The sequence below is a fragment of the Loxodonta africana genome, chromosome 4, assembly GCF_030014295.1.
Source record: "Loxodonta africana isolate mLoxAfr1 chromosome 4, mLoxAfr1.hap2, whole genome shotgun sequence".
NCBI lineage: Eukaryota > Metazoa > Chordata > Mammalia > Proboscidea > Elephantidae > Loxodonta > Loxodonta africana.
This window is the reverse complement of record NC_087345.1, coordinates 126,686,887-126,711,937: the sequence shown is the minus strand read 5'-3', so window position 1 is coordinate 126,711,937 and position 25,051 is coordinate 126,686,887. Positions and strand designations below refer to the sequence as shown.

The 25,051-nt window shown below is 42.2% G+C and overlaps 1 protein-coding gene across 1 annotated transcript in view; it reads left to right on the top strand.

The window, feature by feature from the left end:
- BCL2L14 (BCL2 like 14) overlaps positions 1-17,864 on the top strand; it is a 34,239-nt gene extending 16,375 nt beyond the window's left edge. Inside the window, exons 3-6 of the mRNA XM_003405336.3 lie at positions 1,075-1,263; positions 3,332-3,402; positions 13,943-14,212; positions 16,859-17,864. Coding sequence (XP_003405384.2) covers positions 1,075-1,263; positions 3,332-3,402; positions 13,943-14,212; positions 16,859-16,900 — 572 coding nt within the window. The 3' untranslated portion in view covers positions 16,901-17,864. The remainder of the gene's footprint in view (positions 1-1,074; positions 1,264-3,331; positions 3,403-13,942; positions 14,213-16,858) is intronic.
- The last annotated feature ends 7,187 nt before the right edge of the window (positions 17,865-25,051 follow it).

The following is a 25,051-nucleotide window of genomic DNA, read 5'->3' as shown; positions in this document are numbered from 1 at the left end:
TCATCTATCATGATTTACAAAGCCTTTGAGTTCCCCTGGCACCCCAACCTTCCAGCCCAAATCTCCCTCCATTATTGTTTTTGTCTAGTGAATTAAATTGTGTTATTCTTTAAATGGAGCCCTGGTGGCACAGCAGTTAAAAGTTCGGCTGCTAAGCAAAAGATTGCCAGTTCGAATCCACCAGCTACTCCTCAGAAACCCTATAGGACAATTCTACTCTGACCTATTGGGTCACTATAAGTCAGAACTGACTCAATGGCAACAGGTTTTTTTTAATTCTTTAAACATTGTGTGATACCAACCCAATTACTCTATATGGCATCAACGGCAGAGCTTGCAAAATCTTCTAAAAGTTAAGAACTTAGAGGCAATCAATAATAACCTAATTGCTGTTATGTTCCCAAATGCTTTGTCTTGTAATGATGTGTGTGCAAATACATGACCTTGCTCTTTTCCTGGATTATAAATTCTTGAAGGCCATGGGTCCCACTTCATGCACCCTTGTTTACCCAGTATTAGTTGAATATGAGTATCATCTGAGTGAGGGGAGTTGGGTGTTTATTTAATAGGGGACTGGGGTGATGAACATGGGCTGAGAGCAGGGAAATCGCTCTTTCCTCACTGACCAACCCCCAAAGGCTTGTCAAACTACTGAATGCCCTCCTATGCACACAGGGGCCAGCTCTCTGAGGTATAAAAGATGTTCAAAAACAAGAATAAAAATAAAAGCATAATGAGCATTCCCTCAACCAAAGAACTAAGAACTCCCTTTTGTGTTTCTTCCCTTGCAAAAGGGAAAGGGGACCCTAATTTTGCAAGACTTCAAAAAGAGGGTGCAGAAGGGCAATTGTTTCAAGGTGACAATCATTCCTCTGTGTGCTCCTCCCCCATCCCAGACTCTGCCAGGCAACTGCCAGTCCTGTCTGAAGAATGACACCCCCAGCCCCCACTCTTGGACAATTTCCTCTCATTCCGGGCCGGCCTTTTCATTCAGAGCAACTGTGCATACCAATGAGCAAGACAGAGAAGTTCTTCTGGAAAGGGCCTCTCAGCACCATTTTTATCTTGTTTCAGCTGTGAATCCCAAAGTTGTTTCCATCGCCAACCGAGTTGCCGAAATTGTCCACTCCTGGCCACTGCCGGAAGAGAGCCACACCCAGGGAGGAAGCTCCAAGCACACAAGTACCCCCAGGGTGGTACTACAGTGTGGCATCTCTTTCCAGGCCCAGGGCCCTCAGCCTAGAGGCGCAAGTCCTGAGAAAGGTAAACTTTCCTTTTTAATGTTTGTGTTGAGTGTTTATGAGGCAGAGACATACGAGCATTTCTGTATTCATTCAGCTCATGGCTCTGCTACTGGGGAATCTCTGCTGACCTGGACTAAGGACATGACAACAGCATGCTGGGGTCACTAAGCTCCAATTTTGAGATGCCAGCTTGAGCCAAAAAAAGGAGCCTGCACCAGCATTTTGAACCAATACACCAACCTCACTACTAAGTCAAAAGAGTAGTCGTCTGCTGAGGGATAGGAAAAAACAAAAAGCCTGCGTTCAACCTTGTCCACAGGGGGAAATGCAGTATTAGATCTGATCCTGTTATCAATGGCCGTGGTCCACTTTGCCCATGGGAGTGCACTGGGTGTTACTGGAGCATCAACCCAGGGATTTATAATATTGCATTGAGCTCCTGTGAAAAAGCAAGAAGTTGTCAGACACCAGGTCTTGTGCAGAACACGAAGCAGAACGGGGAAGTAATGGCCAGACTGGGTCAGCTGTTACTAAAACTGTAGCACTAGCTAGGACTATGGATCCCATGAGGCCGTGGGAACTCTGGGCTATGAAAGGAGAGTTGAATGAGAAAGACAGGACCGCCTCAGTCTTGCCCCCTCACTAATGTTCTGCAGTGTGGGGGCTTGGAGAGCCCAGAGCCTTGATTGTGGCTGGCTCTTCAAACTCCAGCAGAAGTTGTGGGGCAGAGATGGCTCCTGGGTTTGCAGTAGCCCAGAACACAAGGCAAAAGTTCTCCCTCTGAAGGCACTGGTGTCCCTCACAAACTGCCATAAGGGCTTAAAGAGTGAAAATTGTGAGGAGCTGCAGAAGAGGACCTCACTGAATCGGCTAAAAAAATAAAAAAAGGGTCCCAGCTCTATTTGCTATCTCAAGTGTGTCTGGGAGCAATACCCCTAAAACACACTGAAGCTGAGGCTTTTACTCCATGTGCATGAGAAATGGAGGCAGCTGTTAGAGCCACTTTCTCAGAGAGAGGCAACATAAGATAAACACGACAGATGAGCTAAGGAGATGTGAGTTCTATCTTTTCTCAGCAACTTGTGATTCAGTCTTCCCTCTTAGCTCTGACTTCGCCCTTGACTAGATCCTCTTGGAACTTGCTAGATGAATTTACTGGCCTCTCTTCCCTCTTATCTGGGCTAAACTCTATGATTTCAGAGATTATGCCATAAGCAAGAAATGCTGTTCTCTCAGTAATTGGCTTTCTTCTGGATTCTTTTCTATAGCAAGGACCACTTTCATCATGTTTCGTTGTTAGCAAGTTTTGAGACAAGAAAAATACTACTCTCCCTCTTCCGTTCCAACGTACACAGCACACATCAACTGTAGCCATCTTCTATCCATCTGCCATTTTGGCTTTTGGGGTGGGAAAGTTTATTAATTTTATTTATTTGTACACCACCTTGTTCTAAAAACATGGCATACAAAGAAGTATGAATTTTAGTAAGATAAAATAAATTTGAAAGACAATGTAGAAATAAAAACAAGATTAGGAAAATAAGCTGGGTTTAGGAATGAGGCTGATTCTCAAAACACAGGCCAGAAAGACTGTACACCCTGTTAGATGTGGGCCATGAATTTGCCTGTATGCATTCTCGAAGCTAACACAAAGAGGAGCATGTGATTTCTGGTGTCTATTTTTTTTTTTTTTTATGAAGAAAAAAAGCACCAAGTGCTCAGGTAGCATCTAGAGATCAGAGGGAAATTTCTCCTAAATATCTTCATAGATCACATCATGTGTAGTGGAACTGATCTCTGTAACACCCTCCTCAGTGTAAATACAGAGATGAATTTCATGGTGAGAATTCGGAGACTGAGCAAAGAGCAGAAGAAGAGGAGAAAGAGGAGGGGACTATGGGAAAAGGTGTCTGATATGGTTTGTGCCTGATCAGAAGAGACGAAGTGAGAGATAATGTGGCAAGAATTAGAAAGCACCGTTCCTCCTCCAGCCTTAACCAGGCCACACGTGTTGCCACTGGAAAAATTTAAGTTGTTTTTTTTTTTCCTCTCTCTTAAAAGAAATAACCAGAATTTTCCCCTGACAGATGGAGAAGACCAAATAATACACAAAATTGTTGAGTTGCTGAAATATTCAGGGGATCATTTGGAAAGAGAGGTATGAAGCTTCTTAAACTAATGTGATTTCTTTCTGTGCCCACCCACCGGTCCACAAGGATAGAGTTGTACTCCAGGTTGCAACCTTATTCCTTCTCAAAGTTCTGGTTTCCACTTAGTCCTAAATTTTATTTCCCTTGGAATCAAAATTCTTCATGCTGGCAGTATCTCAAAAATGAATCACTTTGGAAAACATAAGTAAATCTTCTGGGGCCTTCTTAGAATTTTTGGAAACTAAAAAAGTAACTTTGTTTTTGCAAGAAAAGACACCAGTACATTAAAAATTGCTGAGCAGCATTATTAGTCTAGTTCCCCATGTAAGTGATCCTCAGTAAAGTTCAGACTCCTGCATTTGCCCTGCAGCCTGGATATCTGTGTCCCACGGTTGCTCAAAGGCTGGTGTCTTTCTGAAATACTCTCCCCCTTTAGTTGCTGAAAAAGAGCCCTGGTGGTGAGTCATTGATGCCTGGCTCCTAACTGAAAGGTCGGAAGTTCGAACCCACCAGTGGCTGCACAGGAGAAAAATGTGGCAATCGGCTTCCGTAAAGATTTACAGCTTTGGAAATTGTGTGGGGGAGTTCTGCCCTACAGGGACACTATGAGTCAAAATCGACTCAAGGTCAACAGGTAAGGTGTAGCTGCTGAACTGTTCCCTGCTCACGGTCTGTCTTAGCAACTCAGCCAAGGAGGCAGGTTACTTGGAGAACTTTTGGATTTCCTGCCATTTAAAAGTTGAGGCCCATCATTGCAATCAGGAGCGGAATGGTGGTTGCTGTCAGGTAAAGAGCTGGAGAGGAGGCCCTCACTGTGACCAGAAGTGGTGCCGTGGTTGAGATCAGAGCGCTCTCAGTCAGGCCACCCTGGCTGGCACCCATGGGCTACTGCGTAGTCTCTGTTGTGGTGGTGGTTGTTAGCTGCTGTGGAGTCAGCCTCCAACAATGTGGCGACCCCGTGCACATTGTACAAAATGCCACCCAGTCCGGCACCATCCCTGTGATCGGTGGCAGATTGGACCAGTGTGATTTATAGTTTTTCACTGGCTAAGGAGATTACCAGGCCTTTCTTCCTAGTCCATCTTGGTTTGGAAGTTCTGCTGAAACATGTTCAGGATCATAGCAACACACAAGCCTCCACTAACAGATGAGTGGTGGCTAAGCACCAGGTGCGTTGGCTGGAAGCCAAACCTAGCTGTCCCATACAGGAGGAAAGAATTCTACCACTGAACAACCATTGCCCCCCCAGGTCGTTTCTAGGGTCTGTCATTTGGGTGCTGGCCTGTGGACCCGTTTCCTTGTGTTTTCTAGGATCCACGGGGAGAAAGGCAGGCCCTGTGGGACTTCTGCGGGAGGGGAACAGCACTAACTGGCCAGTCATCCTACCGCAAGGGCAGCACGTTCAGTTGCTTCTCTCTATATATCTCTGTCGGACATGTGCCCCGACGGTGGTAACCAGGAGGGTGATGGCCATGGCAGATGGTGCAGAAGGAGAAACAGCTGAGAAAATCAGAGGCATTAGACTAAAAAAAAGAAAGGAGGGTATAAGATGTTTGGGGCCACAAGTGGGATTTGGAGAGGGGTGCAGAGGAAGTAGGAAATAGAACACGATACATGCTTTCAGAACAACACAGTGTTTCTCCTAAATTAGTATCAATCAGTAGTTCTAAAGCAATTGATTTCTCCTCAATGCAAAACTGAACTTTATAGCAGTGTCAAGGACCGCCTTGTGAAGGAATGAGCTCCCTGTCACTAGAAGAATTTCAAGTAAATGCCAATAACCAGTCAGCACTTGAGTATCTGAGCTAAGAGGGATCGATTAGATGTTCTTAAGGGTTCGAGAGATTACTTCCCATTTCACCCCACAAATCACCACTTTAAAAAACCTCACCCTACTGGTTACCCTCTCAAGTTATGGGGTGATAATTTACATTTTTATTTATATAGAAAATGTAGATGTTATTCCTTTTATGCATTTACCCAATGAACGTCCCTGGTAGGAACGCACCACAGGCCTGACCTGTGATGTGTGGTATGAGTCTCTCCACAGGATGGAAAGTAACCATGAGGAGAGGGTGCCTGGCCATGGCTGCAGCGTGACCTCAAAGCCTCTTGTCCCTGAGAGCACGCGCAGTCCCACAGCCTCATCCTGCATGCCCTGGGACTCCCAAGAGCCTTGTGCAACTGAGAGGAAAAGGAAAGGGGAACGCAAGCTGTGTGGAAAGTGTTTCTTTTCTGCCCAGGGGTCCAGCTGCCTGCTATGGTTTTGAGCTTACCTCTTTCAGTTGATTCTCTGAAAATGAGCAGGAGGCGTCCATTCTTGGTGTGGAGGCCATTGGTCATTCCTGTTTCAGATTTACAATTCAGATCGGACCCTTGTGTCCCATGGAAGTTGGGTGGTGAGCTTGGTTCAAATAAAAGACACTGAGCATCCACCAAAATCTCAATGCATCTGAGTCATCCTCTAGCTATCCCTTTTAGGGACAGTATTTATTGAAAATCTGCTTAGCTTATTATTCCTCAAGGGCAGAGGATTTTGAAATAAACATTTAGTCCCTTGCTCCCTAAGAAATTCCTGTTTTCTCACTGCAACTATCATGTTAACAAACATTGCAAGGATGATTTTAAACAAGGGTAACATATATACCTTTACCCAAACCAAACCCATTATCGTCAAGTTGATTCTGACTCATAGTGACCCTATAGGATAGAGTAGAACTGCCTCCTAGGGTTTCCAAGGCTGTAATCATTATGGAAGCAGACTGCCACATCTTTTTTCCCAATATACCTTTAATGACATAAAAAACCAAAAATGAGGTTCCAACTCATGGCAACCTCATGTATGTTAGAGTAGAACTGTGCTCCACAGGGTTTTCTTTTTTTAATTTTACCTTGTTGCTGTCATTGAGAATATATATAGCAAAACATATACAGATTCAACCATTTCTATGTACACAATTCAGTGACACTGATTATGTTCTTCAAGCTGTGAAACTATTCTCGCCCTCCTTTTCTGAGTTCTTCCTCCCCATTAACATAAACTCACTTCCCCCTAAGGTCCCTATCTAATCTTTTGAGTGACTGTTGTCACTTGGATCCCATCTAGATAGTTCTTAAAAGAGCATAATGCTCAAGACAGACATTTTTACCAGTTAAGCTAAACTATTGTTTGGTTTTAAGAAGATGTCAGGGGATATTTCTGGTATGAGCCTTAAAGATTACCTCAGGAGTTCATCCAGGCCCCATGACTCCAGAAAGTCTGGAGTTCATAAGATTCTGAAATTCTGTTCTACATTTTTCAGGATTCTTCTATAGAATCTTTGATCAAAATGTTTAGTGATGGCAGCTGGGCAATATCCAGTTCTTCTTGTCTCATGGCAAAGAAGCAGTTGTTCGTGGAAGCAATTAGCCACACATTCCTCCTATTCCTGGCTGTCCTTTTTTCTCCATTGCTCCAGGAAAATAGAGACCAATTGTTGTGCCTTGGATGGCTGATTGCAAGCTTTTAAGACCCCAGGCACTACACAACGAACTAGGAGGTAGAACAGAAGCACTAAACACGTTATTAGGCCAATTAACTGGGATGTCCTGTGAAACCATGACCCTAAACCTCCAAATCCATGAGGTATTTGGTTGTACATAAGCAGCCTCATGTGTCTGTCAGTTTGTTGTACTGTGGGGGCTTGAGTGTTGTTATAATGCTGGAAGCTATGCCACCAGTATTCAGATACCAGCAAGGTCACCCATGGAGGACAGGTTTCAGCTGAGCTTCCAGACTAAGACAGACTATGAAGAAGGACCCTGCAGTCTACTTCTGAAAAGTATTAGCCAGCAAAAACCTTATGAATAGCAGCGGAACATTGATATAGTGCTGAAAGATGAGCCCCCTAGGTTGGAAGGCACTCAAAAGATGACTGGGGAAGAGTTGCCTCCTCAAAGTAGAGTCGACCTTAATGACATGGATGGAGTAAAGCTTTTGGGACCTTCATTTGCCGATGTGGCACTACTAAAAATAAGTAGCAACAGCTGCAAACATCCATTAATAATGGGAACCTAGAATGCACAAAGTATGAATCTAGGAAAAGTAGGAATCGTTAAAAATGAAACGGAACGCATAAATATCGATATCCTAGGCATTAGTGAGCTGAAAGGGACTGATATTGGCCATTTTGAACTGGACAATCATGTAGTCTACTACGCTGGGAATGACAAGTTGAAGAGGAATGGTGTTGTATTCATCGTCAAAAAGAACATATCAAGATCTATCCTGAAGTACAACGCTGTGAGTGATAGGAAAATATCCATACGCCTACAAGGAAGACCAGTAGATACGACTATTATTCAAATTTACGCACCAACCACTAAGGCCAAAGTTGAAGAAACTGAAGATTTTTATCAGCTTCTGCAGTCTGAAATTGATCGAACATGCAATTGGGATGCATTGATAATTACTGGTGATTGGAATGTGAAAGTTGGAAACAAGAAGGATCAGTAGTTGGAAAATATGGCCTTGGTGATAGAAACACCAGAGATCAAATGATAGAATTTTGCAAAACCAATGAGTTCTTTATTGCAAATACCTTTTTCAACAACATAAATGACTACTATACACATAGACCCCACTAGATGAAACACACAGGAATCAAATCGACTACATCTGTGGAGAGAGATGACAGAAAAGTTCAATATCATCAGTCAGAACAAGGCCAGGAGCCGACTATGGAATAGACGATCAATTGCTCATATGTAAGTTCAGGCTGAAACTGAAGAAAATCAGAACAAGTCCATGAGAACCAAAATATGACCTTGAGTATATCCCGCCTGAATTTAAAGACCATCTGAAGAATAGATTTGACACGTCTAACACTAATGACTGAAGACCAGACAAGTTGTGTAATGACATCAAGGACATCATATATGAAGAAAGCAAGAGATCATTGAAAAGAAAGAAAAGACCAAGACAGATGTCAGAGGAGACTCAAACTTGCTCTCGAATGTCAAGCAGCTAAACCAAAAGGAAGAAATGATGAAGTAAAGGAACTGAACAGAAGATTTCAAAGGGCGGCTCAAGAAGACAAAGCAAAGTATTATAATGACATTTGCAAAGACCTGGAGATAGAAAACCAAAGGGAAGAAAACGCTTGGTGTTTCTCAAGCGGAAAGAACTGAAGAAAAAATTCAAGCCTCGAGTGGCAATGGTGAGGATTCTACGGGGAAAATATTAAACGATGCAAGAAGCATCAAAAGAAGATGGAAGGGATACACAGAGTCATTATACCAAAAAGGATTAGTTGACGTTCAACCACTTCAAGAGGTGGCATATGATCAGGAACCGGTGGTACTGAAGGAGGAAGCCCAAACTGCACTGAAGGCATATTGGTGAAAAACAAGGCTCCAGGAATTGATGGAATATCAATTGAGATGTTTCAACAAACGCATGCAGTACTGGAAGTGCTTACTTATCTATGCCAAGAAATATGGAAGACAGCTTCCTGGCTAACCGACTGGAAGAGATCCATATTTATGCCTATTCCCAAGAAAGGTGATCCAACCAAACGAGGAAATTATCGAACAATGTCAGTAATATCACATGCAAGCAAAATTTTGCTGAAGATCGTTCAAAAGTAGCTGCAGCGGTATATCGACAGGGAACTGCCAGAAGTTCAGGCTGGTTTCAGCAGGGAATGTGCAACCAGGGATATCATTATATTATGTCAGATGGATCCTGGCTGAAAGCAGAGGATCCCAGAAAGATGTTTACCTGTGTTTTATCGACTATGCAAAGGCATTCGACTGTGTGGATCATAACGAATTATGGATAACATTGCAAAGAATGGGAATTCCGGAACACCTAATTGTGCTCATGAGGAATCTGTACATAGATCAAGAGGCAGTTGTTCAGATACAACAAGGGGATACTGATTGGTTTAAAGTCAGGAAAGGTGTGTGTCACAATTGTATCCTTTCACCATACCTATTCAATCCGTGGAAACCCTGGTGGCGTAGTGGTTAAGTGCTATGGCTGCTAACCAAAGGGCCAGCAGTTTGAATCCTCCAGCACTCCTTAGAAGCTCTATGGGGCAGTTCAACTCTGTCCTATAGGGTCACTATGAGTTGGAATCAACTCCGACGGCACTGGGTTTGGATTTTGGTTTGGATTCAATCCATATGCTGAGCTAATAATCTGAGAAGCTGGACTATATGAAGAAGAATGGGGCATCAGGATTGGAGGAAGACTGATTAACAACCTGCGTTATGCAGAGGACACAACCTTGCTTGCTCAAAGTGAAGAGGACTTGAAGCACTTACTGATGAAGATCAAAGACTACAGCCTTCAGTATGGATTACACCTCAGCATAAAAAAAAAAAGAAAAGAAAACAAAAATCCTCACAACTGGACCAATAAACAACATCATGATAAATGGAGAAAAGATTGAAGTTGTCAAGGATTTCATTTTATTTGGATCCACAATCAACACCATGGAAGCAGCAGCTAAGAAATAAAAAGACGCATTGCATTGGGTAAATCTGCTGCAAAGGACCTCTTTAAAGCGTTGAAGAGCAAAGATGTCACCTTGAAGGCTAAGGTGCCTCTGACCCAAGCCATGGTATTTTCAATTGCATTATATGCATGTGAAAGCTGGGAAATAAATAAGGAAGACCAAATAATTGATGCCTTTGACTCGTGGTGTTGGCAAAGAATATTGAATATACCATGGACTGCCAAAAGAACGAACAGATCTATCTTCGAAGAAGTATAACCAGAATGCTCCTTAGAAGCAAGGACAGCGAGACTGCATCTTACATACTTTGGACATGTTGTCAGCAGGGATCAGTCCCTGGAGAAGGACATCATGCTTGGTAAAGTACAGGGTCAGCGGAAAAGAGGAAGACCCTCGACAAGGTGGATTGACACAGTGGCTGCAACAATGGGACCAAGCATAACAACGATTGTAAGGATGGCGCAGGACCGGACAGTGTTTCATGCTGTTGTGCATAGGGTCGCTATTAGTTGGAACCGATTTGATGGCACCTAACAACGACAACAACAAGAAGCAGCCTCAGCAGCTACTCTTTTTTTTTTTTTTTTTGATTGCTCTCGTTGTAAATATACCTATCACACAAGCTTTGCCAGCTCAACTTTTTATAGGTGTACAACTTATTAACAGCAATTACAATAATTGGCTGTGCAGCCCTACCCGTAATCGATGGGATTTTTACATCACTGTTAACAACCACCACCCCGTTTTACCCTTCCTCCCACCCCTAGTAACCACTAATAAACTTTGGTCTGTAGACATTTGCCTTTTCTTGTCTTTTCATATGAGCTAGGTCATACAATATCTGTCCTTTTGTGACTTCACTCAGCATAATGTCTTCAAGCTCCATCCATGTGGTAGCATGTATCGAGACTTCGTTTCTTCTACTGGCTGAGCAGTATTTCATTGTATGTATGTACTACATTTTGTTTTTCCATTCATTTGTTGATGGGCATTTAGGTTGATTCCACCTTTTGGCTGTTGTGAATATTGCTGCAATAAACACTGGTATACAAGTCACTGTTTGAGTCTCTGCTTTCACGTCTTTTGGCTATATATACTTGGCTGGGTCATGCGGTAGTTCTTTTAGTTTTTTTTGAGAAATGCCGCAGTGTTTTCTACAAAGGCTGTACCACTTTGCATTCCACCAGCAATGGATAAGGGTTCCAATTTTCCTACAGTCTTGCCAACATTTGTTATTCTGTTTTGTTGTTGTTGTTTGTTTGCTTTTTAAGTATGGGAGTGAAACAGTATTTCACTGTTGTGATTTGCGCCTCTCTGATGGCTAATGGGAGCCCTGGTGGCACAGTGGTTAAGCGTTCAGCTGCTAACCAAAAGGTTGGCAGTTCCAATCTACCAGCCACTCTTTGGAAACCCTATGGGGAAGTTCTGCTCTGTCCTACAGGGTCGCTATGTGTCAGAATCGATTTGACGGCAATGGGTTTGGTTTTTTGGTTGGCTAGTGTTGGTGAGGAAACCCAGGTGGCGTAGTGGTTAAGTGCTATGGCCTCTAACCAAAGTGTTGGCAGTTTGAATCCGCCAGGCACTCCTCGGAAACTCTATGGGGCAGTTCTACTCTGTCCTATAGGGTCGCTATGAGCCGGAATTGACTCGACAACACTGGGTTTGGTTTTTTGGTTTTGGCAGTGATGGTGAGCATTTTTTCACATGCTTGGTGGCCATTCGAGTGTCCTCTGTTGAAATGTCTATTCAAGCCTTTTACCCATTTTATGGTTAGGTTGTATTTTTGTTGTTAAGTTGTCAAAGTTTTATATATATTTTTGTTATTAGATTCTTAACGAATATATGGTTTCTGAAGATATTCTCCCAGCCGGTAGCTTGTCTTTTCACTTTTTTTGTGAAGTCTTTTGATGAATAGAAGTTTTTAATTTTTATGAGGTCCTGTTTATTTATTTTATTTTTTGCTGGTTGTACTTTTGTTATTATATTAGATAATTCATTTTTAATACCTAGGCCCAACCAGCATTGCCCTTGCATTTTCTTGTAAGAATTTTATGGTTTTAGCTTTCACATTTAAGTCTTTAATCCACTTTAAATTTGTTTTTGTGAATGGTGTGAGGCATGAATCCTATTTTCATTTTTCTGTGTGTGGAAATCAAGTTTTCCCAACACCGTTTACTGAAGAGGCTGTTCTTTCCCCATCGAATGAACTTAGAGCCCTTGTCTAAAATCAGTTGATTGTAGAAGTGTGAATTTATTTCTGGACTTTTAATTCTATTTCATCTGTCTGTGTGTCTATTGTTATTTTAGTACCAAGCTGTTTTGATTACTATATATAGTATGTTTTAAAATCAGTGAGTCCCCTACTTTGTTCTTGTCTTTCAACATTGCTTTAGCTATTTGGGGCCTCTTACCATTCCACAGAAAGTTGAGGATAGATCTTTTTCATTTTCTGTAGGGTTTTTGATGGCTGATTTTTTGGAAGTAGATCCCCAGGCCTTTCTTCCAGTGCCTCTGGGTGAACTCAAACCTCCAACCTTTTGATTAGCAGTTGCGTGTTTAACCATTTGCACCACTCAGGTACTCCTTAATTACATAAGCCATGATTTTTTCAAAAGAAACAGAGGCAGTGTTGATTTTTTAAAAGTTGTGGCAGTTCAAATGCATAAAGTAGGCAGCAGTTTCAAGAGAGAGATGGGAGGTAAGGCGATTGGGTAGAATAATGGGAAAGGGATCAAGGGATTGGGTTTTTCATGAAGTGAGCACATTCACTTCAGGGAGTCTTTCCCTGACCCCTTTGTGCTCCCACAACATTCTGAAAAAGTACTGACACTAACATGAGCACCTCCTTCATGTCTGGCACTATGCTAAGTATTTTACTCTATAGTCTAGGTTCTGTCAAGGAGCCCTGGTAGTGGAATGGTTAAGAGCTCAGCTACTGACTGAAAGGTCAGTGGTTTGAACCCAGCAGCTGCTCCAGAAGAAAATGACGTGGCAGTTTGCTTCCATAAAGATTACAGCCTTGGAAACCCTATGGGGCAGTCTACCCTGTCTGTCCTATAGGGTTGCTATGAGTTGGAATTGATTCAACTGCAGTGGGCTTGGTTTAGTTTTATAGGTTCTATCCTCCCAGTTTAGAGATGACAAAACTGAGGCCAAAAGGTTAAGTAGTTGCTCCAAGATTGCACAGCTAGTAAGAGGTGGGGCAGGGGTTTGAGCCAAGATGGTCTGACTTCCAGACTCTTGCCTTTGCCTGTTACCCTCCCTCTAGCAAAGCACTTACCACTGTACTGCAATTGCCACTAAATCCCCCGAGTCAGAGCCTGAGTCTTAATCATCTTTATATCCCCTCTGCCTAACACAGTACCTGCCCATTGTAAGTGCTCAGCAAGTATTAGTTGAATGAATGGGCTGTGCAATTTTATCACCTACATCCTCATGAAATGTAAACACAGCACGTGTCTTACCAAAGTTCAGGTCACCAACAAAAAACACAAATCACACAGGCAGTGAAGTAACGCTTTCCTCATATAAAGAAGAGACAGAACAAGGTCAGCCTCAGTTTTCGGCACTGGTCTCCTCATGGCCAGTGCGGGACAAGTGGCCTGTGCATATCCCTCTTGTGCCACAGGCAAACACACAAGGAACAGATACAGAAGTGGGCTTGGCCAGGTACCATCTGGTGCCCGTGTATGAGCAAGAGGCAGAAAAAGTTACTGTGAACCCGGAACAGGGGGGAAAGTCTCCTCTGATAAGAAGAAGGAACTGGAAGTGAGAGAGAAACCCATTTCTGTCTCCTTATCAGAGAATGTTCTGGGCTCAAGACCTCTGCTTAGGTGGCTCAGATGGGAGACACAGAGGAAGACCATCTTTCCAACAGCAGATACATGCGCAGTCCAGTTATGTGCCTTTGGTACCATGGTTCAGACTAGAATACAGGGTGTTTCCACCTGGTGCTCTAGTGGCCCACTGTTGAGCTAGAAAGTGGCCTTCCATGTATGTTTCTAGGCCCAGCTGCTCTACTGAATGCTTGTCCTCTTGCACACAGATGAGGAAAGACAAGGCTTTGATGAGCATTTTCCAGGACTCCAGACTGCCCTACTCTCTCTTCAAGATCATCACAGACCAGTTTCTCAGGGGTGTGGACACAAGGGGAGAATCAGAGGTCAAAGCTAAGGGCTTTAAGGCTGCCCTTGCAATCGACGTTGCTGCCAAGCTCACCATCATCGACAACCACCCCATGAACAGGATGCTGGGCTTTGGAACCAAGTACTTGAAAGAGAACTTCTCACCCTGGGTCCAGCAGCACGGTGGATGGGTAAGTGTATCCTATTTAAAAATTAATCTTCCCAGAACTCAGAGGGAGATGGGATGGGAAAAAAATTTTTTTTAAGGGAACGCATCTGTGTAACAGTTCTCATGGGGTTAGGACCTTGAGTGGCAAGAGATATATCCCATTGATGGGAACATATTTTTAGTGATTATCATCAACAAATATTTACTACTGAGCTCCCAAAGGGTACGTGGGGTATGTGTATGGGGCAGAAGGGTTGGTTAGATATAACAGGAAATGAGAAGGTGCTGAGATATAAAATGTTTAGATAGATATAATTTCTGTTTGCACAGATTTTGCAGGCTACAGAATTCTGGCCATGAGACAAGGGGAGGCAGACAGTTCCTTCTTCATACTCTCAAATGCTGACAGGGTGTGTAGGGTAATCCTCATGTAGGAATTCAGGGTTCATGGCATTCTGTCATTGCTGCTTTGACCCAGTCATTTGACCAGGACAGTTTGATACAAACTAAAAAGGAAGCAGTTAAATTTTCACGTATTTTTAATTACTGGTATCAGAAACTCTGGTGGTGTAGTGGTTGAGAACTATGGCTGCTGATAAAGGTCAGCAGTTCGAATCCACCAGGTGCTCCTTGGAAACCATATGGGGCAGTTCTACTCTGTTCTATAGGGTCACTATGAGTCGGAATCGACTCAATGGCAACGGGTTTGATTTTTTTGGTTTATTGGGCAAAACAGACACCTTCACCCCTGCACCCCTGCCCTTTCTTTATTTCCGTTCCTCGAGATCTCCTTAAAACTGCCATGTTCCAGTGGCTACATAAGGCCGACGTTGTCAAAATGTTCTACCCCAGAGCTTTAAACCTCAATAGGCCCAGGGCATTGTCTGTTCAAGCTGTTCCTAGGAGGACACGTCTTCGCCCCACATGACCCTTGCCTGACTCTTTCCACTGGGTTCATCCAGGGGTCAGCAGAAGTTTTGAGTGACCCTGGGGCCTCCAAATAGGCTTAGTCTCTTGTCTGCTAGAAGCAAAGTGCGGCTGACCTTGCCTGAGGGGCTAAGATGTCTACAGTGGTCTTCAGTGGCTGCTCATTGAGCTTACCTAGGCTTGTTTCTACTTTCCACTTTTGCACTGGACATCATAGAAATTAAGAGGCTGATCTGAACAATGCATACTCTTTTAAGTATTCTAAATTCAAGCTTCCTTAACTCATTCCAAGGAGAGGATAGATTTGTTGACGTTATTTCAGTTCTATCTATCCTTCCTTCAGGTAGAGGTCATACTTACACAAGTCTGAATCGTACATAGGATTTGTATGCCTGAAAAGGGCAAGATTTATGGTGTGTTATTTATATTCCAAGAAATCTGTTATAAAAATTGTGGCTCTAATTCTAGCAGTCAGATAAAAAGAGGGAAGAAATGAATACAAATGTTTTTATTTATTTTTCTTTTTATTTGGCTCCTAGAGAGAAAAGCAGTACCAATTAGAGAAAACAGATGGACTTCTTTGGTAAAAATAATGAAGGGAATTTTTTCAAAGGCTTTAGAATTTCATGACACAAGTTCTTTATCATCTGTAGCTGCAGTTCAAAATTTATTACTTTACTTTTCCAGTCATCATAAACCCTAATCTTAACACTTGGGCACAGTTAGGTTTAGTTTGGAGCACGTAACTGGAAATTTGGAGAAGGAGGAAAAAGAATCCAAAAGAAAGGGCTAATCTTTCCAAAGTGACAGAGAAAAGGTTTAAAAAATAAATAAAATAAAGGCTGTTGATAAAAGAACATTTATGAATAGATATGAGCTATGAAAATCTGAAGGAGATGTGGATTGGCAACTGTGTTCAGTCTCCTTGAATAGTGAAGAAAGTAGATACTGGATGGCAAGCCTCCGGGATTCTGATTGGGCCCAGGCATCTTGGTGGCCCTCTGGAGTGTCCTTTTAGTGGTGTGGAAGGAGGGAAAACCATTCCTGTGTACAAGGTTTCCAGGAGCTCAGGGTTCCTAATGGTCTCCGTATTACCTGTTTCATATGAGTGCATCTAATCTTCCCAACTAAACTGCAAATTTGTGAGGGCAGATCATATATTATATGCCTTTTTTGATCTCCCATAGGTCCCATTACTTTTATATACTTCAGAGATGTTCAGCCACCATATGTAGAATAATGAATGAATGAATCAGATGGATGAATAGTTACTCCATCTACAAAACATGCTAACCCGGAGATTCTTTTTTTTCAAAACAGGATTTTAATTTATTCCTTGGCCCTTTTCCTCACCCTGGAGTACTGTTCCCACAGAGTTATCCTGCAGTCCTGCAACCTACAGCCCTGTGAAAGAAAAGACATTTGCAATCTCCATAGTCATCAACCTTTCAGGACCTACTTTTATGAATTTTAAATACAGCATCAAAGCTTTTTCCCATCTTCAAGAAAAGATGCAGCCTATTAGCCCTGGATGTGTAACATAAGTTCTTAGCTGATATTTTCCTTGCAGGCATACCAATAATGCCAGTCACCTTTCCAAACCCTCCCCCAACCTTAACACAGTCTTGAAGCCGTGGGTCATGCCTGGGATAAGAAAGCAGAGTTAACAGGCATATGTTTTCACTTGAACAGTGAATCAAACTTGGAATTTTAAGAATCTGTTTCTCTTTTCCCCCTGTAGGAAAAAGTACTTGGGACATCACATGAAGAAACAGAGCACTGAAGTTTTCAAAACCGTTAAAATGTGTTCCCACGAATCAAGAGGCATCAGGAGAGGCCTTGTTCATCTCCAACTCATAGAATACAGTAGCACTGCCCTTGAAATTGATGTTTTTCAGGCCCTCCACTGAGTGTGTGAGAAAGGCTATAAAGACAAGTGGTACTTCTCCTTTCAAAGGTTCCAAACAGTAACCATCATCCTACCTCCACTGGCTTCTTTATGGAAAGTGGGTTACAGATGTCTGCTGACCTCATGAAGGCGAAATGATAAACTGTGCATCTGCTTACTCTTTGGTTTCTAGGACTTTATTTTTTCAACTACACTTGGAATGGCCTAAGTAGGCACTGTTTCAAGCCTACCTTTAGGAAGCTATTAATATTCATGAGCTGGATAAACATAAGTAGATGTAGCTTAAAGAGACCCTTCAGCTTACTGCTACATCCCCTCGTTGGAGGAGCTGGTGATGATTCTGCCTTTTGACTCATGAAAATTCCTTTGGCAGCCTGAAAAGCTTCCATCCAGTGCAAAACTGTTACTCCCACCACCTTCCCCTCTCTTCTCTGTGACCACTCCTCCACTTCTCAAGATCTCTGTGGCTATCTTTGTTATTCCTTGTGGTAGTGTAATGATTAAAAAACAATAATTAGTAACTGGTAAAATAAACATGAAGACCACTGCCCAAAGAGTGTCTTATGGTTAAAATAAGTTTTTGTGAGGATGAAATGAGTTTACATAAAGTTCTTAGAACAATGCTCGCTCCTTGTTCTTGTTGTTAGGTGCCATTGAGTTGGTTCTAACCCATAGCCACCCTGTGTACAACAGAACAAAACACTGCCCAGTCCTGCACCATCCTCACAGTCATTGCTGTGCTTGAGCTCATCTTTGCAGCCACTGCGTCAATCCATCTCCTTGCTCCTTAGCAAGTGCTATGTTCTTATATTCTCTCCCATGTGCTGCCCTCATCAGGCTGAAAATTCCCTTTCATGTGAGAGCCGTCACTCGTTGCTTTTCTGGAATTGATACTTTGTAGAATGAGGTGATTTAGTAAGCAGAACATGGTTAATAGCATTTAAAATACACATTAAAAAGTAGTATCAAATTATCCAAAAAAAACCCATTGCTGTTGAGTCAACAAATTTCTGGATACCTAGCACCCAACAGGTGCCTGATAAACCTTTGATAAATGAACAAATAACTAAGTTAGACATACTTTCAAGTTCAAGCAAAAATTGAGCCTAATCATCCCATGCTTCACTAGCATATTCATATCAATTAAAATCAAGTATTCTCTTTCACGTTCTTCCCTCACACTAGAAGTCAAATGTTAGGGATTAAAATGACTCCTTTTACAGATGGAGACACTGAAGACCACCCCTCCCCCCAACTTTGATCCACTCATTCCAAACTATTCCAAATGTATTATACAACCTTATATCTCTGAACCTTCATAACAGTATTTTCTCTACTTGGAGTGTTCTTGCTTCCCAGTTCTGTTATGCACGCCTGCTTTTATGCACGCCCGCCACACACAACCCCATTCCTACTAATGCAAACTAACTCCAGCCCATCTTTTCAAATTCACTCTGGCATTTCCTCCAGGATTTGAAAACCCTCCCTTGGCCACCATGAGGCTATATTTAGAAGCTTTCTCCTAAGAATGTTCATAGCACCTGGTATATAGACACTGCATTTAATATTTTTTTTATAATAACTAAATTACCCACATCTTTCCTTCCGAGTGCATTATACACTCTGTCCTTTGCCATCCAGTCAATTCCAACTGATAGGGACCCTATAGGACAGAGTAAAACTGCCCCATAGGGTTTCCATTGCTGTAATCTTTACAGAAGCAGACTGCCACATGCTTCTCCTGCAGAGTGGCTGGTAGGTTTGAACTGCCGATCTTTTCGGTTAGCAGCCGAGCACTTAACCACTGTGCCACCAGGGCTCCTTGTAAATGCTATGTTGTTGTTAGGTGCCCTGGAGTCGGTTCTGATTCACAGCGATCCTATGTACAACAGTACACTGCCTGGTCCTGTGCCAACCTTACAATCGTTATGCTTGAGCCTGTTGCAGCCACTGTGTCAATCCACCTCATTGAGGGTCTTCCTCTTTTCTGCTGACCCTGTACTTTACCAAGCATGATGTCCTTCTCCAGGGACTGATCCCTGCTGACAACATGTCCAAAGTATGTAAGATGCAATCTTGCCATCCTTGCTTCTAAGGAGCATTCTGGTTGTAATTCTTCCAAGACAGATCTGTTTCTTCTGGCAGTCCATGGTATATCCAATATTCTTCGCCAACACCACAATGCCAAGGCATCAATTCTTTGGTCTTCCTTATTCATCGTCCAGCTTTCACATGCATATGATGCAATTGAAAATACCATGGCTTGGGTCAGGCGCACCTTAGTCTTCAAGGTGACATCTTTGCTCTTCAACACTTTAAAGAGGTCCTTTGCAGCAGATTTACCCAAAGCAAAGCGTCTTTTGATTTCTTGACTGCTGCTTCCATGGCTGTTGATTGTGGATCCAAGTAAAATGAAATCATTGACAACTTCAATCTTTTCTCCATTTATCACGATGTTGCTCATTGGTCCAGTTGTGAGGATTTTTGTTTTCTTTATGTTGAGGTGTAATCCATACTGAAGGCTGTGGTCTTTGATCTTCATCAGTAAGTGCTTCAAGTCCTCTTCACTTTCAGCAAGTAAGATTGTGTCATCTGCATAACGCAATCCTGATGCCCCATTCTTCATATAGTCCAGCTTCTCAGATTATTTGGTCAGCAGACAGATTGAATAGGTATAGTGAAAGGATACAACTGTGACACACACCTTTCCTGACTTTAAACCACTCAATATCCCCTCGTTCTATCCGAACAAGTGCCTCTTGATCTATGTACAGGTTCCTCATGAGCACAATTAAGTGTTCTGGAATTCCCATTCTTTGCAATGTTATCCATAACTTGTTATGATACACACAGTCGAATGCCTTTGCATAGTCGATAAAACACAGGTAAACATCCTTCTGGTGTTCTCTGGTTTCGGCCAGGATCCATCTGACATCTGCAATGATATCCCTGGTTCCACGTTCTCTTCTGAGACCAGCCTGAATTTCTGGCAGTTCCTTGTCAATATACTGCTGCAGTCGCTTTTGAATGATCTTCAGCAAAATTTTGCTTGCATGTGACATTACTGACATTGTTCAATAATTTCCACATTCAGTTGGATGACCTTTCTTGGTAATAGGCATAAATATGGATCTCTTTCAGTCAGTTGGCCAGGAATCTGTCTTCCATATTTCTTGGCACAGATGAGTGAGCACTTCCAGTGCTGCATCCATTTGTTGAAACATCTCAATCAATATTCCATCTTTTCCTAGAGCCTTGTTTTTCACCAATGCCTCCAGACCAGCTTGGATTTCTTCCTTCAGTACCATCGGTTCCTGATCATATGCTAACTCTTGAAATGGCTGAACATTGACAAATTCTTTTTGGTATAATGACTCTGTGCATTCCTTCCATCTTCTTTTGATGCTTCCTGCATCATTTAATATTTTCCCCATAGAATCCTTCACCATTGCCACTCGAGGCTTGAATTTTTTCTTCAGTTCTTTCAGCTTGAGAAACGTCAAGTGTGTTCTTCCCTTTTGGTTTTCTATCTCCAGGTCTTTGCACATGTCATTATAATACTTTGTCTTCTTGAGCCGCCCTTTGAAATTTTCTGTTCAGTTCTTTTACTTCATCATTTCGCTGCTTTGCTTTAGCTGCTCGACATTTAAGAGCAAGTTTCAGAGTCTCCTCTGACATCCATCTTGGTCTTTTCTTTCTTTCCTGTCTTTTCAATGACCTCTTGCTTTCTTCATGTATGATGTCTTTGATGTCATTCTACAACTCTTCTGGTCTTTGGTCATTAGTGTTCAACGTGTCAAATCTATTCTTGAGATGGTCTCTAAATTCAGGTAGGATATACTCAAGGTCGTATTTTGGCTCTCGTGGACTTGTTCTGATTTTCTTCAGTTTCAGCTTGAACTGGCATATGTACAATTGATGGTCTGTTCCACAGTCAGCCTTATTTTGACTGATGATATTGAGCTTTTCCATCATCTCTTTCCCCAGATGTAGTCGATTTGATTCCTGTGTGTTCTATCTGGTGAGGTCCATGTGTATAGTTGCTGTTTATGTTGGTTAAAAAAGGCATTTGCAATGAAGAAGTCGTTGGTCTTGCAAAATTCTATCATTTGATCTCTGGTGTTTTTTCTATCACCAAGGCCATATTTTCCAACTACTGATCCTTCTTTTTGTTTCCAACTTTCACGTTCCAATCACCAGTAATTATCAATACATCCTGATTGCATGTTCAATTTCAGACTGCAGAATCTGATAAAAAATCTTCAATTTCTTCATCTTTGGTCTAGTGGTTGGTGCATAAATTTGAATAATAGTCGTATTAACTGGTCTTCCTTGTAGGTGTATGGATACTATACTATCACTGACAGTGTTGTACTTCAGGATAGATCTTGAAATGTTCTTTTTGACAATGAATGCAACACCATTCCTCTTCAAATTGTCATTCCTGGCATAGAAGACTGTATGATTGTCTGATTCAAAATGGCCATACTCGTAAAAAGACCAGACTTAATGGTCTGAGAGTAGAAGGATCCTGGAGGTCGTGGTCCCTGACCTTCTGTTAGCTCAAGTAGGAACCATTCCCAAAGCCAACTGTTCAGACAGGGATTGGACTGGACCATGGGGTAGAAAATGATACTGGTGAGGAATGAGCTTCTTGGATCAAGTAGACACATGAGATTATGTGGGCAGCTCCTGTCTGTATGGGAGATGAGAGGGCAGAGGAGGTCAGAAGCTGACCAAATGGACACAAAAATAGAGAGTAGAAAGAAGGAATGTGCTGTCTCATTAGGGGGAGAGCAACTAGGAGTCTATAGCAAGGTGTATATAAATTTTTATGTGAGAGACTGACTTGATTTGTAAACTTTCACTTAAAGCACAATAATTTTAAAAAAAAAGGTCATACTAGTCCGTTGCAGCTCACTAGGATATTGATGGTTATGCATTTCATTTTTGACGATTTACAGTTTTCCTAGATTCATACTTTGTACATTCCAAGTTCCGATTATAAATGGATGTTTGCAGCTGTTTGTTTTCATTTTGAGTCGTGCCACATCAGCAAATGAAGGCCCCAAAAGCTTTACTCCATCCACGTCATTAAGGTCGCCTCTACTTTGAGGAGGCAGCTCTTCCCCAGTCATCATTTGAATGCCTTCCAACCTGGAGGGCTCATATCAGACAAAGTTCCACTCGTGTTCGTAAGGTTTTTACTGGCTAATGCTTTTCAGAAGTAGACTGCTGGGTTCTTCTTCCTAGCCTGTCTTAGCCTGGAAGCTCAGCTGAAAACTGTCCTCCATGGGTGACCCTGCTGGTATCTGAATACTGGTGGCATAGCTTCCAGCATCAGAGCAACATGCAAGCCCCCACAGTACGACAAACTGACAGACACGTGGGGGTGTAAACTCATTAATGAACAAATATGTCTAACTTTGCATACCTAATGCCTAACATAAAAATAGCTAACATAGTGCCTGGCATATAATTGATGCCCAACTGCAGAATCATACCACAGCCTCACTCCTACAACTGGTAATTTAGTATGACTGGAATATGTCCCAAGGTATGTGTATTTTGATGTGCTCTCCAAGTTAAACTTAGCACTTGCAGGTTCCGGTCAAGATGAATAAGAACTAGATTTGTCTTCTTGAAACAACTAAAAAAAAGAAAATATATGAATAACTGTTTTCAGGTCATTGGGCATCAGGTAAGGAAGGACGGGTGGATCCCTGAGTGTTAAGAAATAAGGTGAGTCCTATGATTACCCCAAAAGACTGCATATAAAGAGTGGCCAGACCACAAGAGGGAGGGGAACCATGCAGAGCTCCACAGTTTCCCTGAGGAAAGGTAGAGCTAGGAGTCCAAGAAGGCCAAGGCAACTAAAGTTTGCAGGGCAGATAAAGGAGAGAGCTCTGCAGACAGTGCTTCCCATCTTCAGCTGAGTACTAATCAGCACGTGCTTGTGAGGAAGCCTGAAGCTTGGGGAAGAACCACCTGAAAAAACTACAAGGAGTACTTTCTAAAGCTCACACAGGGTCAGCAATAGTGCCTATTTCTACCAGCCAGAATGGAAAACAAGAAAATTTGCATGGCAATGTGTAGGATACTCAGGCCTGGAGGCAGGAAGGGGTGGGAAGAAGGGATTGAAAAGAGGTAAGAGTATTTTGAGGTGATGGAATTGCTCATTATTTTGTTTCATGGATGTATAGATTTCAAAACTTATTACCGTATACTTTAAATATATATGTAGTTTATTGTATGTCACTTATACCTCATCAAGGTTTTATATATATATATTATTTATTGCGCTTTAGGTGAAAGTTCACAGCTCAATTTCTCATACAAAAATTCACACACATACTGTTATGTGACCCTAGTTGCAATCTCTATAATGTGACAGCACACTCCCCCTTTCTATCCTGGATTTCCCAGGTCCATTCAACCAGCTCCATCCCATTCTGCCTTCTCATCCCGCCTCTGGACAGAAGCTGCCCATTTAGTCTCCTGTATCTACTTGAACTAAGAAGCACACTCTTCATGGGTATTATTTTGTTTTATGGTGCAGTCTAATCTTTGCCTGAAGAGTTGGCTTCAGGAATGGTTTTAGTTCTGGGATAACACAGAGTCCAGGGGTCATGTCTCCTGGGGTTCCTCTAGGCTCAGACAGACCATTAAGTCTGGCTATATGTATTTTTTTTTTTAATGATTCAGAAAACTCTATATTAGAAATTATACCAACAAATAAATCCTGACAGAATAAATGAGGCCAGGCATGCCTTGACAGTTAATTGGCATGTGACAGAGATAGAATCTGGATCTCAATCCTGTGTCCTTTTTCCTCCACCCACTGCCAACCCCTGTCCCTGATCAAAACTTTACACTGCAGGTTTTCACATAAAACCTAAATGCGCCAAGAAACACCAGAAATTTGTGTGATCGATTATTTATTGTGAATTCAAAGTATGAGGAAGGCGCTCCCACGAGGGACTAGTGAAACAGGTTACATAGGCCAGGTCCAGGTAGGGTAGCCTCCTGAAGGTCATTGTAAATTCCTTTCCTGTTGGTTTCTGTAGACTGAGACCCTGGAGTTTCTGCTTCTCAAAACTGGCTGCACACAGATAATTCTCCAGAAGAGCCCAAAGCCTAAGGCAAAAGGGTCTCCGCTAAGCTGCTTATTACACAATTCTTGGACCTGAATGAGAGCCCAGAAAAACCAGTTCCCTAAAGGCTCAAGGTTCAAAAGGACACCTACGGGCAAATGGCCGGGATAGGTTACCCTGACTCCACTGACCCAGAAATCTGGATTCCAGAATTAAAACAGCTTCTCAAAACTCAAATTGGGAATCTGCTTCTCAGGCTTGGCCACTAATCTGTTATTTTGAGGGAAGAATGGGACACTTATCACAGTGCCTGGTGTAGAGTAAATGTAGGGCAAATATTAGCAAAGTTATCCTTCACTGGGGAAGATACAGAGTTTTGTATGGTGGTTAACCTGAAATTAGAAAAATCCAAATTTCAGGTAGAAAATTTTCTAGTGGCAAAAAAAGTGCAGATTGCATGATGGTATAAATTGACAGAACCAGAGGTCTGAGTATAGTTAATTTGCCATTTGAATTAAATTTACAGAAACCATGCAACTGTATACAAGGCAAAGGATTAAACCTATCAGGGGAGGGAAGGATCCAAAATGAATTGCAAGGTCTTGCTGATTCGTGAGCCCACTCTTAAACCAGGCAAACAAACCAGTTCTCTGCTTACTCAGAAGTTTCTGCTTTTCCTTCCTTTCATTCAAATGGGAACTGCACAACTTACGCGATTTTTGTTTTCCCTCCAGAAGAAAAAGAGTCATCAAAGAAGCCATGATAAGTTCCCCTTACTTATTCAAGAGCACTTGCTAGGGAAAGACTATGTATTAAAACAGGGCTTCAAACTGGTTTATTCTGTTCAAATCCCTGCTGAGAATTCGCATTTCTAACATGTTCCCAGGAGTTATATGTTTAATAATCACTTGGGGCTTGTTAAAATGTACAT